This window comes from Manis pentadactyla, chromosome 7 (genome assembly GCF_030020395.1).
Source record: "Manis pentadactyla isolate mManPen7 chromosome 7, mManPen7.hap1, whole genome shotgun sequence".
Taxonomy (NCBI): Eukaryota; Metazoa; Chordata; class Mammalia; order Pholidota; family Manidae; genus Manis; species Manis pentadactyla.
Window position 1 is genome coordinate 33,380,289 of NC_080025.1, and position 27,998 is coordinate 33,408,286.

A 27,998-nucleotide genomic window follows, 5' to 3' on the forward strand; every position below is an offset into this window, starting at 1 on the left:
TCTTGTTACTTTGTTTTGAAGTCTATTTTGTCTGATATTAGTACTGTAACCCCTGCTTTCTTCTCACTGTTGTTTGCCTGAAATATGTTTTTCCATCCCTTGACTTTTAGTCTGTACATGTCTTTGGGTTTTAGGTGAGTTTTTTGTAAGCAGCATATAGATGGGTCTTGCTTTTTAATCCATTCTATTACTCTGTGTCTTTTTTTTTTTTTTTCATATTTATTTATTTATTTATTTATTTATTTTTTTAAATAATTATTTTTTATTGAAGGGTAGTTGATGCACAGTATTACATTACATTAGTTTCAAGTGTACAACACAGTGGTAGAACATTTATATACATAATTCGAGGTTCCAGCTATCACCCTACCAAGCTGTTACAATATCTTGAGTATATTCCTTATGCTATACATTACATCCCGGTTACTTATTTATTTTACCATTGGAAGTCTGTGTTTTTTTTTTTTTTTTTTTTTTTTTTGTGAGGGATCTCTCATATTTATTGATCAAATGGTTGTTAACGACAATAAAATTCTGTATAGGGGAGTCAATGCTCAATGCACAATCATTAATCCACCCCAAGCCAAATTTTCGTCAGTCTCCAATCTTCTGAGGCATAACAAACAAGTTCTTACATGTAGAACAAATTCTTACATAATGAATAAGTTACATGGTGAACAGTACAAGGGCAGTCATCACAGAAACTTTTGGTTTTGCTCATGCATTATGAACTCTAAACAGTCAGTTCAAATATGAATACTCATTTGGTTTTTATACTTGATTTATATGTGGATACCACATTTCTCTCTTTATTATTATTATTTTTAATAAAATGCTGAAGTGGTAGGTAGATACAAGATAAAGGTAGAAAACATAGTTTAGTGTTGTAAGAGAGCAAATGTAGATGATCAGGTGTGTGCCTGTAGACTATGTGTTAATCCAAGCTAGACCAGGGCAATAAAACATCCACGTATGCAGAAGATTTCTCTCAGAACAGGGGGGTGAGGTTCTAAGCCTCACCTCTGTTGATCCCCAATTTCTCACCTGATGGCCCCCCTGCGACTGTGCCTGTCTTAGGTTGTTCCTCCCTTGAGGAATCTTACCTGTCTCTGGCTAACCAGTCATCTTCTGGGGCCATACAGGGAAATGTAGAGTTGGTAAGTGAGAGAGAAGCCTTATTGTTTGAAAAGGTTAGCTTTTTACTTCTTTGCATATTTATGCCCTGTGGCTTCTATGCCCAGCATTTGTCTTGAGGTATCTTTACCACTTGGAGGAGTTATGATACTCGGTAAATTTGATATGACGCACGAATTCTATTTAAGGGTTGTAATTAGGAAGGAAGAAGAAAAGCTATAGAAGTAGCAGGCGGAAGAAAATATGGGAAGATTGATTATTTCTTTGATATATCTTCTTGTAGAGTAACTTCAGCGTATATAGGTTTTAAGCTACTACTTAAATTGCGCACACACATTAACATAATAGGAGTAAAGTTACATAACCAAAGCATATCTGTAATTACCAGCCATCTCCAGTGAAACCAAGAAAACCATTAAGGCACCTTACGCATTTGTGAAAACTTATCTATGATATGGTGGATATTGTCCAACTGAACTTGAACAGTCTGAGAGAAATCAGACAAATTAAAACAACCCATTCCTGGGGACTGTTCACATGCCATATGTTCTTTTAACAGTAAATAGTCTGTAGTTGTAAGAGTTTGGAGCGCTACAATTTGCACTTTTCCAAATTCTTGGTTGAGTTCCAACAGTATAGATCCAGTCAAATTTGTTGTTTTATTGTATGCACAGGCCAGCTTAGATATCTCCTTCCTCATTCCCATGGCAAGTCCAGGAACTGGTGGGATGAGTGCATCTACAGCTGTAGCAGTGCGTGGATCTTTGTTGGGGTTTTTTGATGATCATCTTCTGGCATGAGTCTTCCAGAGAGTGCAGATGTTGGAAGTTCTTTTTCATATCGTATCTTAGTTCATTTTCGGGGTAGCCCAATTAGGCTTTGATCCTCTGTATAAACACAAACAGACCCTTTGCCTACACTTTTATATGCCCTTTATACCCTTGTGTAGAACTCGTTGGAGGTTACCACACAGGAACTGCCCTTTTTTTTTTTTTTTTGCTTTGTTTTTGGTATCACTAATCTACACTTACATGACGAATATAATGTTTACTAGGCTCTCCCGTATTACAGGTCCCCCCTATAAACCCCTTTACAGTCACTGTCCATCAGCATAGCAAAATGTTGTAGAATCACTACTTGCCTTCTCTGTGTTGTACAGCCCTCCCTTTTCTCCTACCCCCCCATGTATGTTAATCTTAATACACCCCTACTTCTCCCCCCCCTTATCCCTCCCTACCCACCCATCCTCCCCAGTCCCTTTCCCTTTGGTACCTGTTAGTCCATTCTTGAGTTCTGTGATTCTGCTGCTCTTTTGTTCCTTCGGTTTTTCCTTTGTTCTTATATTCCACAGATAAGTGAAATCATTTGGTATTTCTCTTTCTCCGCTTGGCTTGTTTCACTGAGCATAATACCCTCCAGCTCCATCCATGTTGCTGCAAATGATTGGATTTGCCCTTTTCTTATGGCTGAGTAGTATTCCATTGTGTATATGTACCACATCTTCTTTATCCATTCATCTATTGATGGACATTTAGGTTGCTTCCAATTCTTGGCTATTGTAAATAGTGCTGCAATAAACATAGGGGTGCATCTGTCTTTCTCAAACTTGATTGCTTCGTTCTTAGGGTAAATTCCTAGGAGTGCAATTCCTGGGTCAAATGGTAAGTCTGTTTTGAGCATTTTGATATACCTCCATACTGCTTTCCACAATGGTTGAACTAGTTTACATTCCCACCAGCAGTGTAGGAGGGTTCCCCTTTCTCCACAGCCTCGCCAACATTTGTTGTTGTTTGTCTTTTGGATGGCAGCCATCCTTACTGGTGTGAGGTGATACCTCATTGTAGTTTTAATTTGCATTTCTCTGATAATTAGCGATGTTTAGCATCTTTTCATGTGTCTGTTGGCCATCTGTATTTCTTTTTTGGAGAACTGTCTGTTCAGTTCCTCTGCCCATTTTTTAATTGGGTTATTTGTTTTTTGTTTGTTGAGGCGTGTGAGCTCTTTATATATTCTGGACGTCAAGCCTTTATCGGATGTGTCATTTTCAAATATATTCTCCCATACTGTAGGGTTCCTTTTTGTTCTATTGATGGTGTCTTTTGCTGTACAGAAGCTTTTCAGCTTAATATAGTCCCACTTATTCATTTTTGCTGTTGTTTTCCTTGCCCGGGGAGATATGCTCAAGAAGAGGTCACTCATGTTTATGTCTAAGAGGTTTTCGCCTATGTTTTCTTCCAAGAGTTTAATGGTTTCATGGCTTACATTCAGGTCTTTGATCCATTTTGAGTTTACTTTTGTATATGGGGTTAGACAATGGTCCAGTTTCATTCTCCTACATGTAGCTGTCCAGTTTTGCCAGCACCACCTGTTGAAGAGACTGTCATTTCGCCATTGTATGTCCATGGCTCCTTTATCAAATATTAATTGACCATATATGTCTGGGTTAATGTCTGGATTCTCTAGTCTGTTCCATTGGTCTGTGGCTCTGCTCTTGTGCCAGTACCAAATTGTCTTGATTACTATGGCTTTATAGTAGAGCTTGAAGTTGGGGAGTGAGATCCCCCCTACTTTATTCTTCTTTCTCAGGATTGCTTTGGCTATTCGGGGTCTTTGGTGTTTCCATATGAATTTTTGAATTATTTGTTCCAGTTCATTGAAGAATGTTGCTGGTAGTTTCATAGGGATTGCATCAAATCTGTATATTGCTTTGGGCAGGATGGCCATTTTAACGATATTAATTCTTCCTAGCCACGAGCATGGGATGAGTTTCCATCTGTTAGTGTCCCCTTTAATTTCTCTTAAGAGTGACTTGTAGTTTTCCGAGTATAAGTCTTTCACTTCTTTGGTTAGGTTTATTCCTAGGTATTTTATTTTTTTGGATGCAATTGTGAATGGAGTTGTTTTCCTGATTTCTCTTTCTGTTGGTTCGTTGTTAGTATATAGGAAAGCCACAGATTTCTGTGTGTTGATTTTGTATGCTGCAACTTTGCTGTATTCCGATATCAGTTCTAGTAGTTTTGGGGTGGAGTCTTTAGGGTTTTTTATGTACAGTATCATGTCATCTGCAAATAGTGACAGTTTAACTTCTTCTTTACCAATCTGGATTCCTTGTATTTCTTTATTTTGTCTGATTGCCGTGGCTAGGACCTCCAGTACTATGTTAAATAACAGTGGAGAGAGTAGGCATCCCTGTCTAGTTCCCGATCTCAGCCGAAATACTTTCAGCTTCTCGCTGTTCAATATAATGTTGGCTGTGGGTTTATCATAGATGGCCTTTATTATGTTGAGGTACTTGCCCTCTATTCCCATTTTGCTGAGAGTTTTTAACATGAATGGATGTTGAACTTTGTCAAATGCTTTTTCAGCATCTATGGAGATGATCATGTGGTTTTTGTCTTTCTTTTTGTTGATGTGGTGGATGATGTTGATGGACTTTCGAATGTTGTACCATCCTTGCATCCCTGGGATGAATCCCACTTGGTCATGGTGTATGATCCTTTTGATGTATTTTTGAATTCGGTTTGCTAATATTTTGTTGAGTATTTTTGCATCTACGTTCATCAGGGATATTAGTGTGTAGTTTTCTTTTTTGGTGGGGTCTTTGCCTGGTTTTGGTATTAGGGTGATGTTAGCTTCATAGAATGAGTTTGGGAGTGTCCCCTCCTCCTCTATTTTTTGGAAAACTTTAAGGAGAATGGGTATTATGTCTTCCCTGTATGTCTGATAAAATTCTGAGGTAAATCCATCTGGCCCGGGGGTTTTGTTCTTTGGTAGTTTTTTGATTACCGCTTCAATTTCATTGCTGGTTATTGGTCTGTTTAGATTTTCTGTTTTTTCCTGGGTCAATCTTGGAAGGTTATATTTTTCTAGGAAGTTGTCCATTTCTCCTAGGTTTCCCAGCTTGTTAGCATATAGGTTTTCATAGTATTCTCCAATAATTCTTTGCATTTCCGTGGGGTCCGTCGTGATTTTTCCTTTCTCGTTTCTGATACTGTTGATTTGTGTTGACTCTCTTTTCTTCTTAATAAGTCTGGCTAGAGGCTTATCGATTTTGTTTATTTTCTCGAAGAACCAGCTCTTGGTTTCATTGATTTTTGCTATTGTTTTATTCTTCTCAATTTTATTTATTTCTTCTCTGATCTTTATTATGTCCCTCCTTCTGCTGACCTTAGGCCTCATCTGTTCTTCTTTTTCCAATTTCGATAATTGTGACATTAGACCATTCATTTGGGATTGCTCTTCCTTTTTTAAATATGCTTGGATTGCTATATACTTTCCTCTTAAGACTGCTTTTGCTGTGTCCCACAGAAGTTGGGGCTTAGTGTTGTTGTTGTCATTTGTTTCCATATATTGCTGGATCTCCATTTTGATTTGGTCATTGATCCATTGATTATTTAGGAGCGTGTTGTTAAGCCTCTATGTGTTTGTGAGCCTCTTTGCTTTCTTTGTACAGTTTATTTCTAGTTTTATGCCTTTGTGGTCTGAAAAGTTGGTTGGTAGGATTTCAATCTTTTGGAATTTTCTGAGGCTCTTTTTGAGGCCTAGTATGTGGTCTATTCTGGAGAATGTTCCATGTGCCCTTGAGAAGAATGTATATCCCGCTGCTTTTGGATGTAGAGTTCTATAGATGTCTATTAGGTCCATCTGTTCTAGTGTGTTGTTCAGTGCCTCTGTGTCCTTACTTATTTTCTGTCTGGTGGATCTGTCCTTTGGAGTGAGTGGTGTGTTGAAGTCTCCTAGAATGAATGCATTGCAGTCTATATCCCCCTTTAGTTCTGTTAGTATTTGTTTCACATATGCTGGTGCTCCTGTGTTGGGTGCATATATATTTAGAATGGTTATATCCTCTTGTTTGACTGAGCCCTTTATCATTATGTAGTGTCTTTCTTTATCTCTTGTTACTTTCTTTGTTTTGAAGTCTATTTTGTCTGATATTAGTACTGCAACCCCTGCTTTCTTCTCACTGTTGTTTGCTTGAAATATGTTTTTCCATCCCTTGACTTTTAGTCTGTACATGTCTTTGGGTTTGAGGTGAGTTTCTTGTAAGCAGCATATAGATGGGTCTTGCTTTTTTATCCATTCTGTTACTCTGTGTCTTTTGATTGGTGCATTCAGCCCATTAACATTTAGGGTGACTATTGAAAGATATGTACTTATTGCCATTGCAGGCTTTAAATTCGTGGTTACCAAAGGTTCAAGGTTAGCCTCTTTAGTATCTTACTGCCTAACTTAGCTCGCTTATTGAGCTGTTATATACACTATCTGGAGATTCTTTTCTTCTCTCCCTTCTTGTTCCTCCTCCTCGATTCTTCATATGTTGGGTGTTTTGTGCTGTGCTCTTTCTAGGAGTGCTCCCATCTAGAGCAGTCCCTGTAAGATATTCTGTAGAGGTGGTTTGTGGAAAGCAAATTCCCTCAGCTTTTGTTTGTCTGGGAATTGTTTAATCCCACCGTCATATTTGAATGATAGTCGTGCTGGATACAGTATCCTTGGTTCAAGGCCCTTCTGTTTCATTGTATTAAATATATCATGCCATTCTCTTCTGGCCTGTAGGGTTTCTGTTGAGAAATCTGACGTTAGCCTGATGGGTTTCCCTTTATAGGTGACCTTTTTCTCTCTAGCTGCCTTTAACACTCTTTCCTTGTCCTTGATCTTTGCCATTTTAATTATTATGTGTCTTGGTGTTGTCCTTCTTGGATCCTTTCTGTTGGGGGTTCTGTGTATTTCCGTGGTCTGTTCGATTACTTCCTCCCCCAGTGTGGGGAAGTTTTCAGCAATTATTTCTTCTAAGATACTTTCCATCTCTTTTCCTCTCTCTTCTTCTTCTGGGACCCCTATAATACGGATATTGTTCCTTTTGGATTGGTCACACAGTTCTCTTAATATTGTTTCATTCCTGGAGATCCTTTTGTCTCTCTCTATGTCAGCTTCTATGCGTTCCTGTTCTCTGATTTCAATTCCATCAATGGCCTCTTGCATTCTATCCATTCTGCTTATAAACCCTTCCAGAGTTTGTTTCATTTCTGCGATCTCCTTTCTGGCATCTGTGATCTCCTTCCGGACTTCATCCCATTTCTCTTGCGTATTTCTCTGCATCTCTGTCAGCATGTTTATGATTCTTATTTTGAATTCTTTTTCAGGGAGACTTGTTAGGTCTGTCTCCTTCTCTGGTGTTGTCTCTGTGATCTTTGTCTGCCTGTAGCTTTGCCTTTTCATGGTGATAGGAATAGTCTGCAGAACTGGGCGAGTGACGGCTGGAAGAACTTCCCTTCTTGTTGGTTTGTGGCCCTCCTCTCCTGGGAGAACAGCGGCCTCTAGTGGCTTGTGCTGCGCAGCTGCACGCAGACAGGGTTCCTGCTTCCTGCCCGGCTGCTATGGAGTTAATCTCCGCTGTTGCTGTGGGCGTGGCCTGGCTCGGGCAGCTACTCCAAAATGGTGGAGTCGCGTTGGAGCATGAGCTGCTGGGAGGCTATTTATCTCCGTAAGGGGCCTCCCTGCTCCCTGCAGCCCAGGGGTTAGTGTGCCCAGAGATCCCGGATTCCCTACCTCTGGATTAGGTGACCCGCCCTGCCCCTTTAAGACTTCCAAAAAGCACCCGCCAAAACAAAACAACGCCCACCAAAAAAAAAAAAAAAAAAAAAAAAGGTGGTCGTTCGTTTTTTTTTATTCTCCGGTGCCAGCCTCAGGCCTCTGCTCACCAGTCTTTCTGCCCTGTTTCCCTAGTATTGGGGTCCCTATCCCTTTAAAACTCTCAAAAAGCGCTCGCCAAAACAAAACAGCAAAAAAGCAAAAAAAAAAATGGTCGCGCGCTTTTCTTATGCCCTCAGTCGCCCAGCCTCCAGTGCCTGCTCACTGTTCTTGCTGCCCTGTTTTCCTAGTATCCAGCGCCCTGCACTCTGGCTCAAATGGTGGGGGCTGGGTGCTCTGCAGCCCTGTGCTCCGTCTCCCTCCCGCTCTGCCTGCTCTTCTCCCGCCGGGAGCTGGTTGGAGGGGCGCTCGGCTCCCGCGGGGCTGGGGCTTGTATCTTACCCCCTTCGCGAGGCGCTGGGTTCTCTCAGGTGCGGATGTGGTCTGGATATTGTCCTGTGTCCTCTGGTCTTTATTCTGGGAAGAGTTGTCTTTGTTATATTTTCATAGATATATGTTGTTTTGGGAGGAGATTTCTGTTGCTCTACTCACGCCGCCATCTTCTGCCCCTCTCTACTCTGTGTCTTTTTTAATTGGTGCATTCAGTCTATTAACATTTAGGGTGACTATTGAAAGATATGTACTTATTGCCATTGCAGGCTTTAAATTCGTGGTTACCAAAGGTTCAAGGTTAGCCTCTGTAGTATCTTATTGCCTAACTTAGCTCACGTATTGAGCTGTTATATACACTGTCTGGAGATTCTTTTCTTTCCCTTCTTGTTCCTCCTCCTCGATTCTTCATATGTTGGGTGTTTTGTGCTCTTTCTAGGAGTGCTCCCATCTAGAGCAGTCCCTGTAAGATGTTCTGTAGAGGTGGTTTGTGGAAAGCAAATTTCCTCAGCTTTTGTTTGTCTGGGAATTGTTTAATCCCACCATCATATTTGAATGATAGTCGTGCTGGATACAGTATTCTTGGTTCAAGGCCCTTCTGTTTCTTTGTATTAAATATATCATGCCATTCTCTTCTGGCCTGTAGGGTTTCTGTCGAGAAGTCTGATGTTAGCCTGATGGGTTTCCCTTTATAGGTGACCTTTTTCTCTCTAGCTGCCTTTAAAACTCTTTCCTTGTCCTTGATCTTTGCCATTTTAATTATTATGTGTCTTGGTGTTGTCCTCCTTGGATCCTTTCTGTTGGGGGTTCTGTGTATTTCCGTGGTCTGTTCGATTACTTCCTCCCCCAGTGTGGGGAAGTTTTCAGCAATTATTTCTTCTAAGATACTTTCCATCTCTTTTCCTCTCTCTTCTTCTTCTGGAACCCCCATAATACGGATATTGTTCCTTGTGGGTTGGTCACACAGTTCTCTTAATATTGTTTCATTCCTGGAGATCCTTTTGTCTCTCTCTATGTCAGCTTCTATGCGTTCCTGTTGTCTGGTTTCAATTCCATCAATGGCCTCTTGCATTCTATCCATTCTGCTTATAAACCCTTCCAGAGTTTGTTTCATTTCTGCGATCTCCTTTCTGGCATCTGTGATCTCCTTCCGGACTTCATCCCATTTCTCTTGCGTATTTCTCTGCATCTCTGTCAGCATGTTTATGATTCTTATTTTGAATTCTTTTTCAGGGAGACTTGTTAGGTCTGTCTCCTTCTCTGGTGTTGTCTCTGTGATCTTTGTCTGCCTGTAGCTTTGCCTTTTCATGGTGATAGGAATAGTTTGCAGAGCTGGGACAAGTGACGGCTGGAAGGACTTCCCTTCTTGTTGGTTTGTGGCCCTCCTCTCCTGGGAGAACAGCGACCTCTAGTGGCTTGTGCTGGGCAGCTGCGCACAGACAGGGTTTCTGCTTCGTGCAGGGCTGCTATGGAGTTTATCTCCGCTGTTGCCGTGGGCGTGGCCTGGCTCAGGCAACTCCTCCAAAGTGGTGGAGTCGCGTTGGAGGGGGAGCAGCTGGGAGGCTATTTATCTCCGTAAGGGGCCTCCCTGCTCCCTGCAGCCCAGGGTTTAGGGTGCCCAGAGATCCCCGCATTCCCTACCTCTGGATTAAGTGTCCCGCCCTGCCCCTTTAAGACTTCCAAAAAGCACCCGCCAAAACAAAACAACGACCACCGAAAAAAGAACAAAAAAACAAGAAAAAAAATTTTTTAATTAAAAAAATTTTTTTAATTAAGAAAAAAAATAAGGTGGCTGCTCGTTTTTCTTTATTCTCCGGCGCCAGCCTCAGGCATCTGCTCACCGGTCTTGCTGCCCTGTTTCCCTAGAATTGGGGTCCCTATCCCTTTAAGACTTCCAAAAAGTGCTTGCCAAAACAAAACAAAACAGCAAAAAAAAAAAAAAAATTGGTTGCTCGCTTTTCTTATGTCCTCCAGCGCCAGGCCTCTGGTGCCCGCTGACCGTTCTTGCTGCCCTGTTTTCCCAGTATCCAGGGCCCCCTGCGCACTTACTGTGTCTGCGCTCTGGCCCGGATGGCTGGGGCTGGGTGTTCGGCCGACCTGGCACCGTTTCCCTCCCGCTCTGCCTATTCTTCTCACACCGGGAGATGGGGGGATGGGCGCTCGGCTCCCGCGGGGCCGGGGCTTGTATCTTACCCCCTTCGCGAGGCGCTGGGTTCTCTCAGGTGCGGATGTGGTCTGCATATTGTCCTGTGTCCTCTGGTCTTTATTCTAGGAAGGGTTGTCTTTGTTATATTTTCATAGATATATGTTGTTTTGGGAGGAGATTTGCACTGCTCTACTCACGCCGCCATCTTCCCTCTCTCTACCTATTTTGAGTGTTTATTATTTTCAGACATAAGCGTAAATAATGATATTTAGGGTTTTTTAATAGACATGTTCTAAATGTGATAAATATAATAGTTAATGTTATATCTTTAAATAGTCAAATACACAATATGGAAGGTACATGATCGAAAAAGGACAATAAAAATGGACGTAATTCAGGGTAAGTCAGTCTAGACTAATTATAATGATACAAATAGATTAACATATAAAAACAAGACCCTCAAATGGTAGTAAAAATATTGTGAATAATGTCAAATTCTTTTGGAAAGAGGAATGTTATACATACATACATTGGTAAAGAACATTAACAACTAAAATATAGTAGTAACATTGTACATAGAAATAATAAATTGAAAACAAAAAGACATTTTGCAGTTAAACTTTGATGAGGTAGATGTTGGAATAAAAGGGACCAGTCAAGCTTTAACATTTTCAAAAATGATAAAAGAAAGATTAATTGTAAAATATTAGCACACTAAATAAAAAGCCTTCAAATTTATATGGGTCCCTACAACACAAAGAAAATAATGGTGGAAACTACAGATCAAAATTATAGTAAGAAATTATATTCACTATTAGTAGTTTATGATTGGAAGCTGATTCAGGTTTAATTTTAAAACTAGTGCACTGAGCCAAACCAGGAAGTGGGGAGTGAAGTGGTTAGGATTGTGCATTATGCAGTCAGAGTACCTAGTTTGAATCCTGCCTCTGTCACTTCCTACCTTTGTGACTTTGGGTATGATACCTGCCTTCTGTGTGGCGTGTCTGCTTCACCTGTAGAGCTGGGAAAATAACGGAACCTACCTGGTAGGTCGTTGTGAGTGTTTAGTGGCTTAATATACACGAACAGAGTAAGACTTCTATGTGAGTGTCAGTATTATTGATAATAAACATAAATGATACTTAATGGCAGGAATTAAGTAGAAAAAAGAGAACTTCAAAAATACCTGTGTTTTACTAAACATTGATCATGTGTTAGGTCAAAAGAGGCTAAATGCAAAAAGCAGAGTATACATTCTATAATCTCATAATTCTGAACAACACATACTGATATACTAGGAGAAATAATACAAACATAAATATCTCCTAAGAGACTCTTTGATTTGGCCAGTTTTTTTGAGAAGTTTTCCCTAGGTGTTTCTGACAGTAAAGATGATGGTAACAAGTTGCAGCTGCTGTTTAGTAGGGGCTGCTCCCGTCTTCACTGGTTAGGTCCTGGTTCATCCTGGAACGGTCCAGTAGGGAGGATACATCCGGGTCCTGCCAGTGTGACACTGGATGGGAAGTAGAGTGAATTTTCCTGGGCTACCCCCCTGTTTTGTAGCAGCTAGGATTCACCGCCGTCGCTCCAGCTTCAGAGGCTCTCAGGGTCCTGCTTTACATTAATCCAAAAGAAGGGGGGGATGCAAAGCTATTGAGTAGGGGGGATCTTGAGGTTTGGGTAAGCAAACATGTCATTGTCCAAATGAAAAGAAAAAGGTAAGCAATACAAATAATAACTATATTAATTGGAAAATGAGAAAATTTAAATAAGAATGAGTCCAGATAATTTAAAAAATATAAGTCATACAATTGATAAATTGTTGATAAATTTGAGAGAGCAATGAGATTTTTTAAATTAAGTGACTGTAATTAAAGTCATTATCTATTGGACAGTTGTAAGCTGATAAAATTGAAATTCAAAAATGGATTGATTTCCTTACAAAATATAGTATGAAGATTGATTTAAAAAAAGATTGGTTCAAGAAACTGGCAACATAAATGTTTGTCAATTAAGAAACAACTGATTAAGATTTGGGAAGTTATAAGGAATTTCTCTACCTAAAAATAGGTAATTTTTCATAGATTTTCAAATAAAAATAATTCCCAATCTTTATAAACTGATTCTAAATATAACATACACATCCACCCCCCAAAAATGATGGCTTGATATTTGGTCTATTCTGCACTATAGATAGGGTGTTAATTTTAAAATCTGGTAAAGACATGAAATGCAGGTCAATCTTTCTAACTGATAATGGGTGCAAAAATCTTAAATAGAATTCTATCAAGTAGAGTAAGTTAGCATATTGAAAGATTTATTAATGACATATTTTTATCTGGGAGGAATCTAGAGAGTTGATATATAAAGACAATGATGAAATTTTAATGGGAAAAATATAGGTTAAATGTAGAGATAGCCAAGTAGTCTGATAAGAAGACTTAACAGGAAAAATGGCAGTACTTCCCAAATGAATTCACAAATTTAATGCAGTTTCTGTTAATATATCAATGGCTACTTTATAGAATCTCCGTAAATGATTCCAAAATTCATAATGAAAAAGTAAATGAACAAGAGAATCAACACGTGGCCCAAAAGAATGGGCAGCGTGGAGACTTACAGCATCAGGTAAGACCTCCTAGAAAGCCACCATTATTTGTGTAGCCAGAAAAGATAAATGAGGACAGAAGAACCAGAGTGGAGCAAGTAGAATCTAATTTACATACATAATTTGCAGGTATTATTATTGTATATATATTGTATTAAAAATGTAAGTATATAAGAGTACTTGTATGTAAGTACATGAGTGTAATTATGTAAGTGTATGTATATAGGTACTCCAAGTGGATTCATGTTAAAAAAACCTCCACAAACTCAAAAAATATGAAAAAGAGCAGAATATATATTTTTAATTGAAATATAGTTGATACATTAGTTTCTGGTATAAAATAGAGTGATTCAACATTTATAACATTTAAATGCATTATGAAATGCTTGCCACAATAAGTGGAATTACCACCTGTCATCATACCACATTGTCTGTGTTGTTGACTATATTCCCTGTGCTGTACATTTCATCCTCGTGACTTATTTATTTTATAATTGGAAATTTGTACTTCTTTATCCCCTTCACTTATTTTGCCCATCCTCCAGCCCCCTCCCATCACGCAGCCACCAGGATGTTTTCTGTGTGAGTCTGTTTCTGGGTTTTTGTTTGTTCGTATGTTTTGTTTTTTAGATCTCACATGTGAGTGAGTGTCTTTCTCTGTCTGATACATTTCCTTTAGCATCCTGCCCTCTGGATCCAACCATGTTGTCAGGAATGGGAAGATTTCATTCTTTTATGGCAAACACTCCATTTGTGTGTGTGTGTGTGTATGCACACAGAACATATATATATATATATATATATATATATATATATATATATAAAATACATTTTTCAACTGATGAAGCAATAGAAGAAATAAGATAACAAGCTAGGGTAATATGACTATATAAAACTTTAAAAACTTGTAATTGAAAACAACAGAATATAACAAGATGCAAAGGAAAGCACTAAAATTGGAAACTTGAGATAGTTAAAAGTGTAATATCGCAGCCCGCGTCTGTTGCAAAGCCACTCAGCTGGCCGGTTTGCCGCCCCCGCCCCGGCCCGGGGCCCCCGAGGTAAAGCCGAGGCGGGAGCGAGAGCCACCGCTCGTCCTGCCGCCCACGCGGGCCTGGCCGCACCAGGTGATTCCCTGAGGATTCCCCTGCCGAGAAGGAGGGCTTCCCGCCTGGGCAAGGAAACTGAGGCAGAGAGACATGCAGCTGACCCAGCTCAGAGGGCTTTAACTGGAGAACCTCTGTTTTCTGGGAGTGGATAACTGTAGAAGTCACGGGCCTGCCCCAAGTATTCTTTCATGCGGGAATTTTTTATATTCATCTACGTCTAAGGGGATGTCCAATTTGTTGGAGATATAAAGCAAATCTCTTCCTGACATGCCATGGAAATGAGGATGCCTATTTACTTGAAACGAAGAAAATGAAGATGTCTCCTCTTTTGGGCTGTGAATTCCTTAGGGGCAGAAAGTGTAACTTCTTCACTTGTATTTTCTTGGAGTCTAGCCTCTTCAAGAGTATTTGGTAGATAGATGAACAAGTCATATTTCTTTTTTTGTCCTGGCAAATAGGTTAATACTTTTGTTTCCTCTTCCTTTTGGGGCACTGAATTTCTATTCAGGTTATTTCAACCCATTTGTTTTATTGAATGTGGTGGAAAGTGCACAGGCTCTGAAGCCACGTGGCTTGAGTTTAGATCCTGACTCCATTTGAGGCTACTCACTCAACATTATTATTGTTAAGATCATTAATTTTTTATTAATATGCTATTTCTTAACATCTTGTTCCCAAAGTAGTCAAACTATTGTCCTCACTACCCCCAGGCAAGTCAAATTACTATCTTTTTAAAAATTACAAATCAAATTTTTCTGTTCTTTCATTTTGTTCCCATTTCCTGGAACATCTTTTTCTTTCTCTTCTATTTGTCTGACTTGTATTTATTGTTCAAAGCCCTCTCGGGCCCCTCCCCTTCCGTGAAAACTTCCCTGCCACATCCAGACTTCCTCGAACCCACTGGCACTCATCACCGACTTTAATGCCAGCACTTACTCTGTAACTTCATTCCTCTGTCACATGTGTCACTCTTGCCTCCACAACTAGTCTGTAATTCCCATTAGGGTAGAAATCATCTCCCTGCCTCTTCTGTGTAGCACTAAACAACCTAGGTCTCTATTGTGTTACTATACTTCATACTTTATTATTTTCCCATTACATTTTATCGATGATAACGTATGCTACAAAACTTTCACACATATTAGTTACCCATAAACATCTAGAGTTACTTGCATAGGAATAATTCTTAATGTAAAATTATACCATAAGCAAAACATTTTAAAATGAGATACTTTCAAGTAGACATATTAAAAAGAAATCAAAATTTTAAGGTGGCGTCAAGTTTTAAACATATTAAGCACATTTGAATGGAGGTATTTAACAACAATCTCATAGTTCTAGGACACTTTCTAAGGGAAGATTTATTTTTCCTATATTCTGGCCAAGGACTAGAAAACCTAAAATTTTAAATTTCCAAGAAAGTTGATTGGGTCCACAAGGAAAACAGAAAATTGTACATACAGTATTCTTAAAGTTGTAGAAATTTCTTTTAAACATTAAAGCTATTCAGTTTGGCTAAACATGTATACACCTCAAAATAAAAATTTCTAAAGTTCCCCCCCCAAAAAAATTAATTTTATTCCAGTATATTAGGACATGTTTCTAAGATTATGTCCAAGGGAATTTGGTGTTTAATAGTTAACACCACAGGAAACAGAAAGTGGGAAATTATAATGAATATTTAATCTGATAATTTGAAGTGCAATCTCAGTGCTGTAGTTATCATAAACACCTAGTATATGAACAAAAAGAAGAATGATTTTTAAATCCTGGTAAGGCTAACGAGAAATAAATACACTGTTGTAGTTTTTCTTATTTGAGCTCTGTTTGGCCATGTGTAACAGGAGCCATTAAAATGACTTTTATCTAGTAATCTTGTTTTTGGAAATTTATTTTAGGTAGGGAATTGAAAAAAATAACATATAGAGCTTTTAAGACAATATAATTTGTGTAAATTGTATACAATGTAAGTAATAAATACATATTATATATTATATAATTATATATATTTGAAAATATAAATTATATACAAAAAGATATGACAAAACTTTAAAAGCAGCCTATTCATAATTATAGAGTTTGATGGAATATAATACAACCATTAAAAATTATAAATATGCAAATAGGGCAGAATCACATAAATTTGTTTAATATTAAGTAAAGTAATAGAATGCAAGATTTCGTGTATGCTGTTAACCATGTGAAAAGTTTAGCTATGAGTACAAATTGTACAGTTTCATAGCAACACATAGTTACACAGGGAAATTTTATGTAAATAATTGGAATTAGAAAGTGTTTTTATAGGTGTGAAGGAAAAGTCCTCTCAAGAGCTTCAGGTGGATGCTCCTATCCTCCAGCAACCAACAGGCTCTCAGACACCTTGTGCTTTTGTTTTGTAGTGCCTGCTTCAGGCTCTGGTCAATGTTTCCTGGAGTGGAGAACCCAGGAAGCCTCGTGTTGCAGCCATCGCTGTGAGCACCCAGCACGGATCCATCCTGCAGCTCAATGACACCTGGGAAGACAAAGAGATTTGTAGGTTTGTACCTGCTTTGATGTGACCTACTGAGGTCTGCATTGTCTGTCTATCTTTTTTCCTGTTTGGTTTTTTAGCTTTTCCTTCCTTCAAAATATTTCCCTTTGTCTTTCCTGGTTTGCACTCAGGAATGCTTATTACTCTGCCTTGATGCCATTACCAAAATCCAACTCCTTGTTTCCTGTCTAACCATTTTTCTCGATTTTTACGTAATCTTTGTAGGCTGGAATACAAATTTGGAGAATTTGGGAACTATTCTCTCTTGGTCAAGCGTGTCCACAGTGAAGCCAGTGAATTCGCTTGTGACATAGTTGTCAATAAGGACCCCATTGACAGCAACCTTCGTACGTACATGCTCTTTGTTGAATTTTTTAATTTGTGTTTTCAGGGGTTGTAGTTTTTCAGTACTGTTTGCGACATTCTGTTTGTGGGGAGGGCTTGTTTTTATTATTTTATTTTATTTTATTTTTTATTTTGGTATCATTAATCTATAATTACATAAAGAACATTATGTTTACTAGGCGCCCCCCTTCACCAAGTCCCCCCCACATTCCCCTTCACAGTCACTGTCCATCAGCATAGTAAGATGCTGTAAAATCACTACTTGTCTTCTCTGTGTTGTAGAGCTCGCCCTGTAAACCCCCCACATTATACATGCTAATTGTAATGCCCCCTTTCTTTTTCCCCACCCTTATCCCTCCCTTCCCACCCATCCTCCTCAGTTCCTTTCCCTTTGGTAACTGTTAGTCCATTCGTGGGTTCTGTGATTCTGCTGCTGTTCTGTTCCTTCAGTTTTTCCTTTGTTCTTATATTCCACATATGAGTGAAATCATTTGGTACTTGTCTTTCTCTGCCTGGCTTATTTCACTGAGCACAATACCCTCTAGCTCCATCCATGTTGTTGCAAATGGTAGGATTTGTTTTCTTCTTATGGCTGAATAATATTCCATTGTGTGTATGTACCACATCTTCTTTATCCATTCATCTACTGATGGACATTTAGGTTGCTTCCATTTCTTGGCTATTGTAAATAGTGCTGCGATAAACATAGGGGTGCATCTGTCTTTTTCAAACTGGGCTGCTGCATTCTTAGGGTAAATTCCTAGAAGTGGGATTCCTGGGTCAAATGGTATTTCTATTTTAAGCATTTTGAGGAGCCTCCATACTGCTTTCTACAATGGTTGAACTAATTTTCATTCCCACCAGCAGTGTAGGAGGGTTCCCCTTTCTCCACAACCTCACCAACATTTGTTGTCATTTGTCTTTTGGATGGTGGCGATCCTTACTGGGGAGGGCTTGTTTTTAGTTTCATAATGGAACGCATTGGCTTTTGTATATTCAGGGTGTTTCCGTCAATTACATTCATTACTCTTTTTTTTTTTTTTTTAAATAATTATTTTTTATTGAAGGGTAGTTGACGCACAGTATTACATTACATTAGTTTCAAGTGTACAACACAGTGATAAAACATTTATATACATAATTCTAGGTTCCAGCTATCACCCTACCAAGCTGTTACAATATCTTGACTATATTCCTTATGCTATACATTACATCCCGGTTACTTATTTATTTTACCATTGGAAGTCTGTCCTTTTTTTTTTTTTTTTTTGTGAGGGCATCTCTCATATTTATTGATCAAATGGTTGTTAACGACAATAAAATTCTGTATAGGGGAGTCAATGCTCAATGCACAATCATTAATCCACCCCAAGCCTAATTTTCGTCAGTCTCCAATCTTCTGAGGCATAACAAACAAGTTCTTACATGGAGAACAAATTCTTACATAATGAATAGTTACATAGTGAACAGTACAAGGGCAGTCATCACAGAAACTTTCGGTTTTGCTCATGCATTATGAACTATAAACAGTCAGTTCAAATATGAATACTCATTTGGTTTTTATACTTGATTTATATGTGGATACCACATTTCTCTCTTTATTATTATTATTTTTAATAAAATGCTGAAGTGGTAGGTAGATACGAGATAAAGGTAGAAAACAGAGTTTAGTGTTGTAAGAGAGCAAATGTAGATGATCAGGTGTGTGCCTGTAGACTATGTGTTAATCCAAGCTAGACAAGGGCAATAAAACATCCACATATGCAGAAGATTTCTCTCAGAACAGGGGGGGTGAGGTTCTTCATTACTCTTTTTAATGCTCATATTGTCCTACCTGTCATTTTGGCTCTTGCTTTCTTCAGACGTGACCCCACAGTCTTCAACAGTTTCCCCGTGAACAGTACCGACCGCTGCCCCAGGGAAGTATCACATAATCCAGTGGGGCGTGGCACGGCAGTGTTCTTACTGTGTGGAGAATTTTCAAACATGGATTTATAGGTGACCGATCTCACTTAGTTGTGGTGTATTTATAAATTGTTGATTGTGTCATTGGTGTATACCAAGGAAATTATATGATACAAACAAAAGTTACGTGACCTGGTAACATATTCTCGTTGTCATTTAGTTTAATTATGAAGCATAAATACAGTAAGAAAAAGTTAATGCAGTAGAAGGAAACTAGAAATAGGGCAATTGACTGTCAGTGTCTTTCCTTGCTTTAGGATTTAGGCTACAGTATCTCCTGTCTGTTGTGTCGATAATCCAGAGGCCCCCTTAGAGTAAGGAAGGACCGTCCGCTCTCTGGTAACTCCACACAGTAAGAACACTGTCGTGCCGAGCCCCACTGGATTATGTGATACTTCCCTGGGGCAGCGGTAGGTACTGTTCACGGGGAAGCTGTTGAAGACTGTGGGGTCACGTCTGAAGAAAGCAAGAGCCAAAATGACAGCTTGGGACAATGTGAGCATTGAAAATAGTAATGAATGTAATTGACAGAAACACATTGAATATACAAAAGCCAATGCATTCCATTATGAAACTAAAAACAAGCCCTCCCCACAAACAGAAACAATACTTTGGTTGCCTTTGGAGGTGACAAGGAAGGTAAATTCTTCTGAGAAGAATTCCAGCTAGTAAATGGGGCCAAATGGTAGGATATTTTGTGACTGCCCAGTGAAATATGGATAAGGCAAAAATCATGAGTGGTTGAAGTCATGAGATGAAAGGGGAACTCTGCCTGGGCAGGGTCAGGCTTTGACCAGCCAAACAGGCATCTGCACACGGTCAGCTGTAGGAGACCCCCCAGGTGAGTTGCCGCGGGGAAGGCGCAGCCCCACCTGTGAAGCACTCGTCAGGGAAAGCCGAACTTTAGTCAAGCCTTTCAGCTCATTCCCCATTGACAGAACCTTTGGAGGATAGAGGAACGAGTTGAGTGACACCCCGAGGAAGCATGATAGGAGATCTAGAACGTTAGACGTCCTGATAGGCGACAGCTGACCTAGTGTTTAAGGCAAGTCATTGGCTGCTCACGAATCAGAGACTTACGACACCAAATAAGCAAACGCAAGATGTGCACCTTGTTTGGGTTCTGAGTAGAACACACTAACTACAAAAGATTTTTTGGGGATAACTAGAAAAATTTGAAAAGAGACTCAGTGTTAGCCTGGGAATTTTGTTAGTTTTTATGACATTAAGTTTTATGCTTATCTAAGAAAAGGCCCATTTTTAAGAAATGTGTAATTGTGAAATAGTTTCAGACTCATGGAAACACTGCACAAAGTATCCCCATATGCCTTTCACCCAGCTTCCCCTAAACCTCTGAACTATATAATCATAGTACATCCCATATACACTTATTGAAACAATGAACTTAACATCGATACAGTGTTCATTAGAATCCTGAGATTCCCCCAATTGTCTCTTCCACTGTCTTTCTTCTGGCCCAGGATCCACCCCAGGACCCCATGGTGCATTTAATTGTCAGTCTCATTAGCCTCCTCTAATCAAGGGCAGTTCTTTAGTCTCTCTGTCTTTTCTGACCATGACACTTTCAAAGAGGAGGAGGATTTTACTTGGACTTCTTGCTGTGTTCTCACAACCAGGGAGAGGTTATGTATTTTTGGTAGATTGCCAGAGGTGATGGGCCCTCCCTAGTGGCCATGTCAGGAGTTTCATGATGCCTGTGCTGTAGAGATACATGCTGGGAGGAAATGACATGTCTGGGGTTTGCTTAAAAATACTCAGGTGATCAAGTATATAATTGTCGAATCACTGCCTTGTACACCTGAAACTAGTGTGTTATCATATGTCAACTGTACTTCAGTAAAAAAAAACCTGAGGCAAAAGAACAGGAGAGAGTAGTAATAGATGAAGCAAGAGTGACAATCTCCTCATCATTGTAGAATCTTGAAAATTTCTAGAATTGTAGAATTAGATTTCTTAAATCTGGAATCATCTAATGGGAAATGTGGGCTTAACAGTTCTCTGTACTTTTGAGTCTGTCTCGTGAAAATTGCACTCCCTCATGAAGAGTGTTCTCACTGTTTATAGGAAAATTAGCATAAAAAATACAGGCTTTTCCCTCATTTGTTGCCATGTTTATTTGTTTGCATTTTTCATTTACAGATGAAATGCAATGATGTGACGGCTTTGAGGCCTCGGATGACGTGGTTGTAACTTTTCTTTTCACAGCTGTGACCATCGCGCTCCTTGTCGGTATTGCGCTTGTCGTGGCCGTGTCCCTGCTCCGGTTCCTGTTGAGGTAAGTGGAGGCGCGATGGGGAAGCAGAGTGTGGGATTCAGTGAGTTCTCCCGTGTGCCCCTTGCCCGGTGCCATCCTGGGCACTAGGGGTCGCTGTAGAAAGAAGATGGCCCCTGACTTCCAGGAAGCGGTAACCGAGCTCCTGTGGGTCATTGGCTTCAGTCCTCCTGTGTGGCTGAAGACATAGAATAAAATGCTTGAGAAATCATTATTTCCTGTAAGAATGTCACGTGCTGCTTTGTCGTGAGTGGAAGTGGCCCGTGATGGTTTTAGGAGGTGGCTGCCACACTGGACCCTTCTGCCTCCCCTCTGGCTCCGGACCGCGAGGCCGCCTTTCCAATCAGCTCCTGGGCCCTGCCAGCCGGGCACCTGGCGGCAGAGACGGGACAAGGCGTGGTACCTCGTGGACTCGCTTTCCCTTGTTGGGGTTAGCGGCCCAGGAGGGACATCCTTCCCCCTCTGCCTGGCTAAGAGCAATTCTGGTGCAAGTGTATTAGTAGACAGGAGAAGACATGAAAGCCAAATACATGCAGGTCTGGCAAATCGCCTTTCAGAGGAAAGCCCTTTCACAGTTTAAAAGGAATACAATTGACTTCATTTCACATGCTCAGCCTGTTAGTCTCAGGAGGGACCACAAGACTGTACTGGTGAGCAGGTTCAGACTGGAAGAGAGGAAACCTTGCCTTTGAGTCAGCTAGCCTGGGGAAGCCCTGTAGCGCTTGGGAGCTTAGGCACCCTGACCCTCTGACCTTGGGCGTCCTTGAAGTAGCTTCCCTCTGTGTAGGAGAAACCTGACTGGATGAACATAGAAGAAAACTGCCCGCTCTGAAGCAGGTGCTTAACCACTGTTTTAGGGAGAGAGTATAATTCCAACAGAGGGGTGTCATTTCTTTGAATTAAGGCATTGTCAGTATTTTGATAAGATGTAAACACTGTTCTAATTGACTAGGGAGTTTTCATTTGGTGCTTTTAATATGAATGGAATTATCATGTCACTCTTTAAAGTAATTGTTGGCTGATCTTAAGACATTATAAAGGGAAGAAATTTGAAACTCTTTGCACTCGATTCTGCTTTTTTCGCCTGCGGCCAGAATGCTCTAGTTGGCTAAGTGGGAGTCCCTGCCCATCACTGTCCAGCGTGCCCTCGACAGTCAGGTCTGTCTGAACCAGAAAGAACCCAAGGAAGTAAGAATACAGCAACTCTCCTTTCACTTGCAGAACAAGCGTATGCAAGAAAATGAAGTGCTTTTTAAAAAATGTTAGGTTTCAAATATCTTAACTTCCCCTTTTCACCTTTCCGTAGATGTCTGATTTTAACATTTTTCATGTGATGGTAATGTCATCAGTGCTTAAAGCAGAAATAGGAGTTGAGTTGTGGGGTAAAAAGAAGAAGAAACTAAAATACATGCATTGAATATATGGATCGTGTCTGGGTACTGACTTGAACAACTGAACTGTCAGAAAACTCATGTGACAAGGAAATTGAACCAACTATTTGATATTAAGGACTTCTTGATAGTTTTAAATGTAATAATATGTACATAATGAATAACATATAAATAACTTAATATAATAAGTAATGACCTAAAAATAAAATGTACTGCAGTTATGCTTAAAAATAGAGTCCTCGTCTTTTAGAGATGCATACTGAATTATTTATGGATGAAATGGTATATGGTCTGGATATTTTAAAATAAGCATTCCAAGGCAGGAGAAAGGGGCAGTGGGTGACAGTACAGAGGAAGTAAGAGCGACTTGTATGGGTACTTGTGATGGGTGATGGGCCCCTGTATTCAGTATGCTAGTTTCTCTACCTGTGCCTGTGCTTCAAACTCTCCATGGCAAAAAAAAAAAAGGAAAGAAAAGGGGAAAAATTCTATGCATTAGTTAATTCAAATGTGCAAAATTTATATAAAATGTGGTGGAGTTTGTTTTTTCACCAGGTAAGGTGTATTTTTGAAAAAAATATTTCCATATAGAAACCTCATTTTAAAGAACAGCCAGTTATATTTATTTTTTGTTAATCATGCAAATCCAGTTAAGTCATCTGATATATTTTTGAACTAAAGTACCATCTAGAAAAAAGAACTCTATACATTAACTATGAATCATTCCTAAAGTTACTTTCAGACTTTCTCAGCACAGATACATGCATTTTTCTTTCTTTATAATCCAATCTGCATATTGATTTTTGCTTTTTGTATTACTAGTTTATATTCACATTTCCTTGTGAAAAAAGAGCCACTTTCTTGTTATTTTAGTAGCTGTATCTGATCCTGTCATATTTACATTTACTCATCCTGTACTGAGTGCCTGGTATTAACAACAGTACCAGTAAGAATTCCAGCCACAGGGAATAATGATCTTGTTTCGCTGTCATGAGTCTTGAATGAAGGCTGTTTATTCCTGTTTTATTGATGAGGACATGTGCTGTAAGCGTCAGGCATTTATAAGGTCTGCTGCTGTACACTTTGATTTCTACTTCTGTTTCATTTAAAAACTTTAAAATGTTTAATTCTTTGAATTGTGTAGAATGTGAACTTTTATTTTCTAAAATTTTCTAAATTAAGATGAGCCTTATTTTGAAAATTCTGTCAGAAAATAACTGAGTCTTTTACGTTTTTACAGTTTGGATGACTTTAATAATTGGATTTCTAAAGTAATCAATTCTCGGGAAACTGATCGCCTCATCAATTCTGTGAGTTATTAGATGCATCCTATGTGGTCTGGGTGGTTTTCTAGACTTGGACTTTATAGTTGCCCACTAAATTGTCTTTGTTAACTGGTTTGATTAATCTTACTTGTATTTTGGAAGGCCAGGTGCTGCGTCCAATATTCTTAATAAAGAGCGGCCTCCCTTCAGCACCAACGGGGTGTGCTGTCCACTCTCTTCAGTAAGGTTGTACTCTGGGCTGCTTTGTGATCCACAATGTAGACACATTTTTCATTTCGCAGGCAGTACTTTTGAATCCATCCAGTTAAGTTATCAAGTGTCAAGATTAACACAAGAACAGGGGATGTCGGTAGTAATTTACAGGTGCGATGGCTTGCTGTGGTGGTTAGACATATTATTTGTGTTAGTGACTTCATTGTGGACGTGCTTGCTCACTCGTACCATCTTAATGGGTCAGATCTTTGTGGCCGTTAAGGTGGCCGCTGCAAGCTCAGCAGGAGGCACAGACATCAAATGCAGTGGAAACTAAGCCCCAGATGGGACCTTTACGGAGCAAATCAGAACAGTGTTCAGAACAATGATCTGTAGCTTTCTACTCTGTTAATTTCTTCTCTAAAAAATAGAAAAATGAAATTTGCTCCTTGCATTCACTTGTCATGTCTCTCTCTCCTTTTTCCGAAGGAGCTGGGATCTCCAAGCAGGGCAGGCCCACTTGACGGCAGCTGTCCGCCGGAAGCTTGGCACCCGCCTGCTGCTCCCCAGCGCCTCCGCTGTGTGGACACGTTCAGAGGGTACGTGAGGCTCCGTTGTGACATGGGGGGCACAGGAAGTAGAGGATTACATGTTTGCACATAAACACACTTTTAAGTTAAGGTCTCGTACGTATCTTTTATTTCCTAGGCTAGAAGGGACTAGTTGCTATTAAGTCAGCAGCCTCTCCTTCCTTGAAATCTGTCACAGTGGCCACTGTACATGTTGTGGAGGGGAGCAGTGGAACCAGGCCAGCACTGATTTCCACTGGGATGTAGAGTCTGCGGACTAAAGTCATCCGTACGTGGGCAGCGTCTGTCCCCTCTGTCCACCCATCACGACAGATGACAAGGTGCACCTGTCTAGAAACAAAACACCAGCACATGGAAGATTGAGCCTGCATCTGTCAACACCGCTGGCAGAGCAGCTGGGTACCAGGCCCTCTGACAGCAATTCCACGCAGTGTGTGGCGCGTTGTCATTTTATAGTCCTGCTAGAAGGATGAAGGCCAGGAGCACACTCTGAAAATAAGATATAAAACTGCAGTTGACCCTCAGAAACATGGGGGTGGGGTACCAATCCCGTACAGTTGAAAATCTGCATATAACTTTTAATTCCCCCAAAACTTAATTACTAATAGCTACTGTTGACCAGAAGGAAGCCTTACTGATAACATAAACAGTTGATTCACACATACTTGTTACATGTATTATATACCGTATTCTTACAATGAAGTAAGCTAGGGAAAAGAAAATGTTTTTCTTAAATTGTCACAGATCTCTAAAAAGTTTTCCAATTTATTTATTGAAAAATATCCACGTGTAAGTAGACCCATGCAGTTCAAATCCATGTTGTTCAAGAGTTAACTGTATATGGGTGAAAATAAATATCTGGGCGTGAGGTCTTCTGTTTCTCCCTGAGGCCATTACACTCAGGTGGTACCCCTATAATGCAGTCATGTCTCACCACAGCTCTGTGCTCCTGGTGTGTGTGCTTGAAGACAGATAATAATAATGACAACAGCTAATGATCTTCAAGTTCATACTATGCACCAAGTACTGTTCTAACATGTCTTAATTTATTCAATCTCTGAACAATCCTATGAGGTACATGCTTCTCATATGCCTGCTTTACAGATGAAGACTCTGAGCCAGAGTTAAGTGACTTGCCCGTGGTCACTCAGGACCAAGTGGGGCAGCCGGAATCTCGTTCTGCCAGTTGGGCTCCAGGGTCCCCACGCATTTTACCCCCATAACCTATTAAAGTCTTCATTCCTTGCATTCTGCACAGTCCACATCAAACAGCCGTGTATTGCCTCCACTTCACTTTATTCCTCTTTCTTTCCAATTCTCAATGCCACTTTCGGAGACAAGATGTTCACACGTAGACAGGAGCTGACATTTATTAGGGCCTGCAGAGTGCCAAGCACTGGCTACGTGCCATGACACACATTATCCTCCTCAGTAGTCCCGATGGCCTTGGTGTTGGGTGTGCTCTGCCTCATGCAGGGAAGCCCAGGTAACCAGTGGTCTTGCCCAGGGCCGTAGGGCTACTCCGAGAGAAGGGCCGAGATCTGGACCCACACCTCTGGCTCTGATGGCTGTGTGCTTGTGCTACAGTCCTTAACCTAAGAGCCTGAAATCACTGGCACAAGTTACACAGCTTATCATCAGTGTAGACTTTTCTTAAGACATTGTGTTGGAAATGTTGGCTTTACTGTAGGGTCCTAATTGTAGCAATTAGAAATAGTAGTTGCTTGTTAATGGTTATCTTGTGTTAGCGGTGGCATCTGGGGTGTGTAAGTGTGTCCTGTGCAGTGGGGCCACTCCTTGGCTCGTGTGCAAGCCCTGAAAGCGTGTGCTCTGTTCTCTATTCTGCAGGATCGCGCTCGTCCTCATGGTCTTCGTTAATTATGGTGGAGGGAAATACTGGTACTTCAAACACGCGAGTTGGAATGGTAAGCTCTTTCCTAAAGGTGCCATTGCTGACGTAGGACCCCTCAGAGGACCCGGAGCAGGAGAATTCCTCAGCGTCCCCCACCCCAGAGCTGCAGAGATGAGGCCCTGCCAGCCTCCTCTGAGCCACCGAGCTCCTGCCCCCGCGGAAGAGCCTTTCAGTCATCCCTTCAGCCCCCTGGCTCTCCTTTCTTGTGCCGTGGCTGCGTGATGCTTCCTGGTAAAGACACGTTCATGCCAGATGGCTCCACTGTAGGACCAGAGGAAGTTAAGGATTTAGTTGTAAGCGATCCTGGTCATATTGCAGATTCTCCTTTTGTCACAGCCATGTGGCAGGTCTGCCTTCCAAAGCTGATGGTCCTCCTTGGGGACCATTGAACTGGGGTTGGTCTGAGTGGTACTGAGTAATGGCTGTGACTCTGGTTAGAAATTGGTTTAAGAACAGATTTTGAATAGCACTGCTCAAAGATAACAAACTTGGCCACAAACTTCTAGTTTGGTTCTCCCATGCCCAGTTATATTTTTAGAAAATGCCCCAGGCCAGTGGTTGGTGGCAGAGTCCTCAGGGAGTGCCTGTTACTTCACAGCGTTTGCCTGCAAACTCTCTGTGTGCGTTTACCCCCATATGTACTGTATATAACGGAGCATGGTAGATTTAGGGGGAATTCGCCTTGGGAGCCCCCTCCTTACTCTGTGCTTGTGTTATTCTGCAGGACTGACCGTGGCTGACCTCGTGTTCCCGTGGTGAGTTGCCCGTCCATCACCAGCTCTCCTGTAGGTCATCTCTGGCCCTTTGTCAGCGGGCGCTGGAGCCTTCCCGAGAGCAGCATAGGTCTCTGCCATTAGGAGGGCCTTACGGAAGTTGTGTTCCCGAATAGTTCTCATGCTTGGGGTAGTGCTTATCTAAGATGAGTATAAAATCTGAGTGATTTCAGAGGGAACAAATTGTTAGTGTAGATACAATATATGAGATGCTGGAATCTTATAGGAAATCATAAAATCTGAATATGTAGTTAAACTCCACTGATCCTGGAAAGAAACATAAAAATTGTATTTCCTAAAAGAAATATAGTATACTGGTACCAGGGAATTCTGCTAAGAATGTGTTGGGGAGGAAAATTTTCCCTCTGTGCTTCAGGGTTCTCGCTGATTGAAGAATCAAATCAGTGTGAGACAGATTAACAGGAGAGAGTCAAATTTAATTTTGTACCTGCAGGAACCCCACACACGCGAGAGGCCCAAAGGTGAAGGGAGGGATGTCTTCCACCTTGAGCTAAGGAACCGGGTGGGGGCCCTGGCTGCAGGGGGAGGGTGGCGCACGGGCTGGCCGGCGGTGAGGCATTTGTCCCGCCGCACAGGTCCACCACTCAAATGCAGTTTATCTCCAGTAGTAATCCTTGTTTTGTGAAAGATTCCAGTTGAGATTCTTCTAGACAGTTAAGGGAGAGGCAGAAGTTTCTCTTGAACCC

The 27,998-nt window shown here is 40.6% G+C and overlaps 1 protein-coding gene across 1 annotated transcript in view; it reads left to right on the forward strand.

The window, feature by feature from the left end:
• HGSNAT (heparan-alpha-glucosaminide N-acetyltransferase) overlaps positions 1 to 27,998 on the forward strand; it is a 61,057-nt gene that overhangs the window by 12,410 nt on the left and 20,649 nt on the right. Inside the window, 7 exon segments of the mRNA XM_036896319.2 lie at positions 16,414 to 16,550; positions 16,770 to 16,891; positions 21,081 to 21,150; positions 23,779 to 23,848; positions 24,506 to 24,615; positions 26,455 to 26,531; positions 27,243 to 27,273. Of these exon segments, the coding sequence (XP_036752214.1) occupies positions 16,414 to 16,550; positions 16,770 to 16,891; positions 21,081 to 21,150; positions 23,779 to 23,848; positions 24,506 to 24,615; positions 26,455 to 26,531; positions 27,243 to 27,273 (617 nt within the window).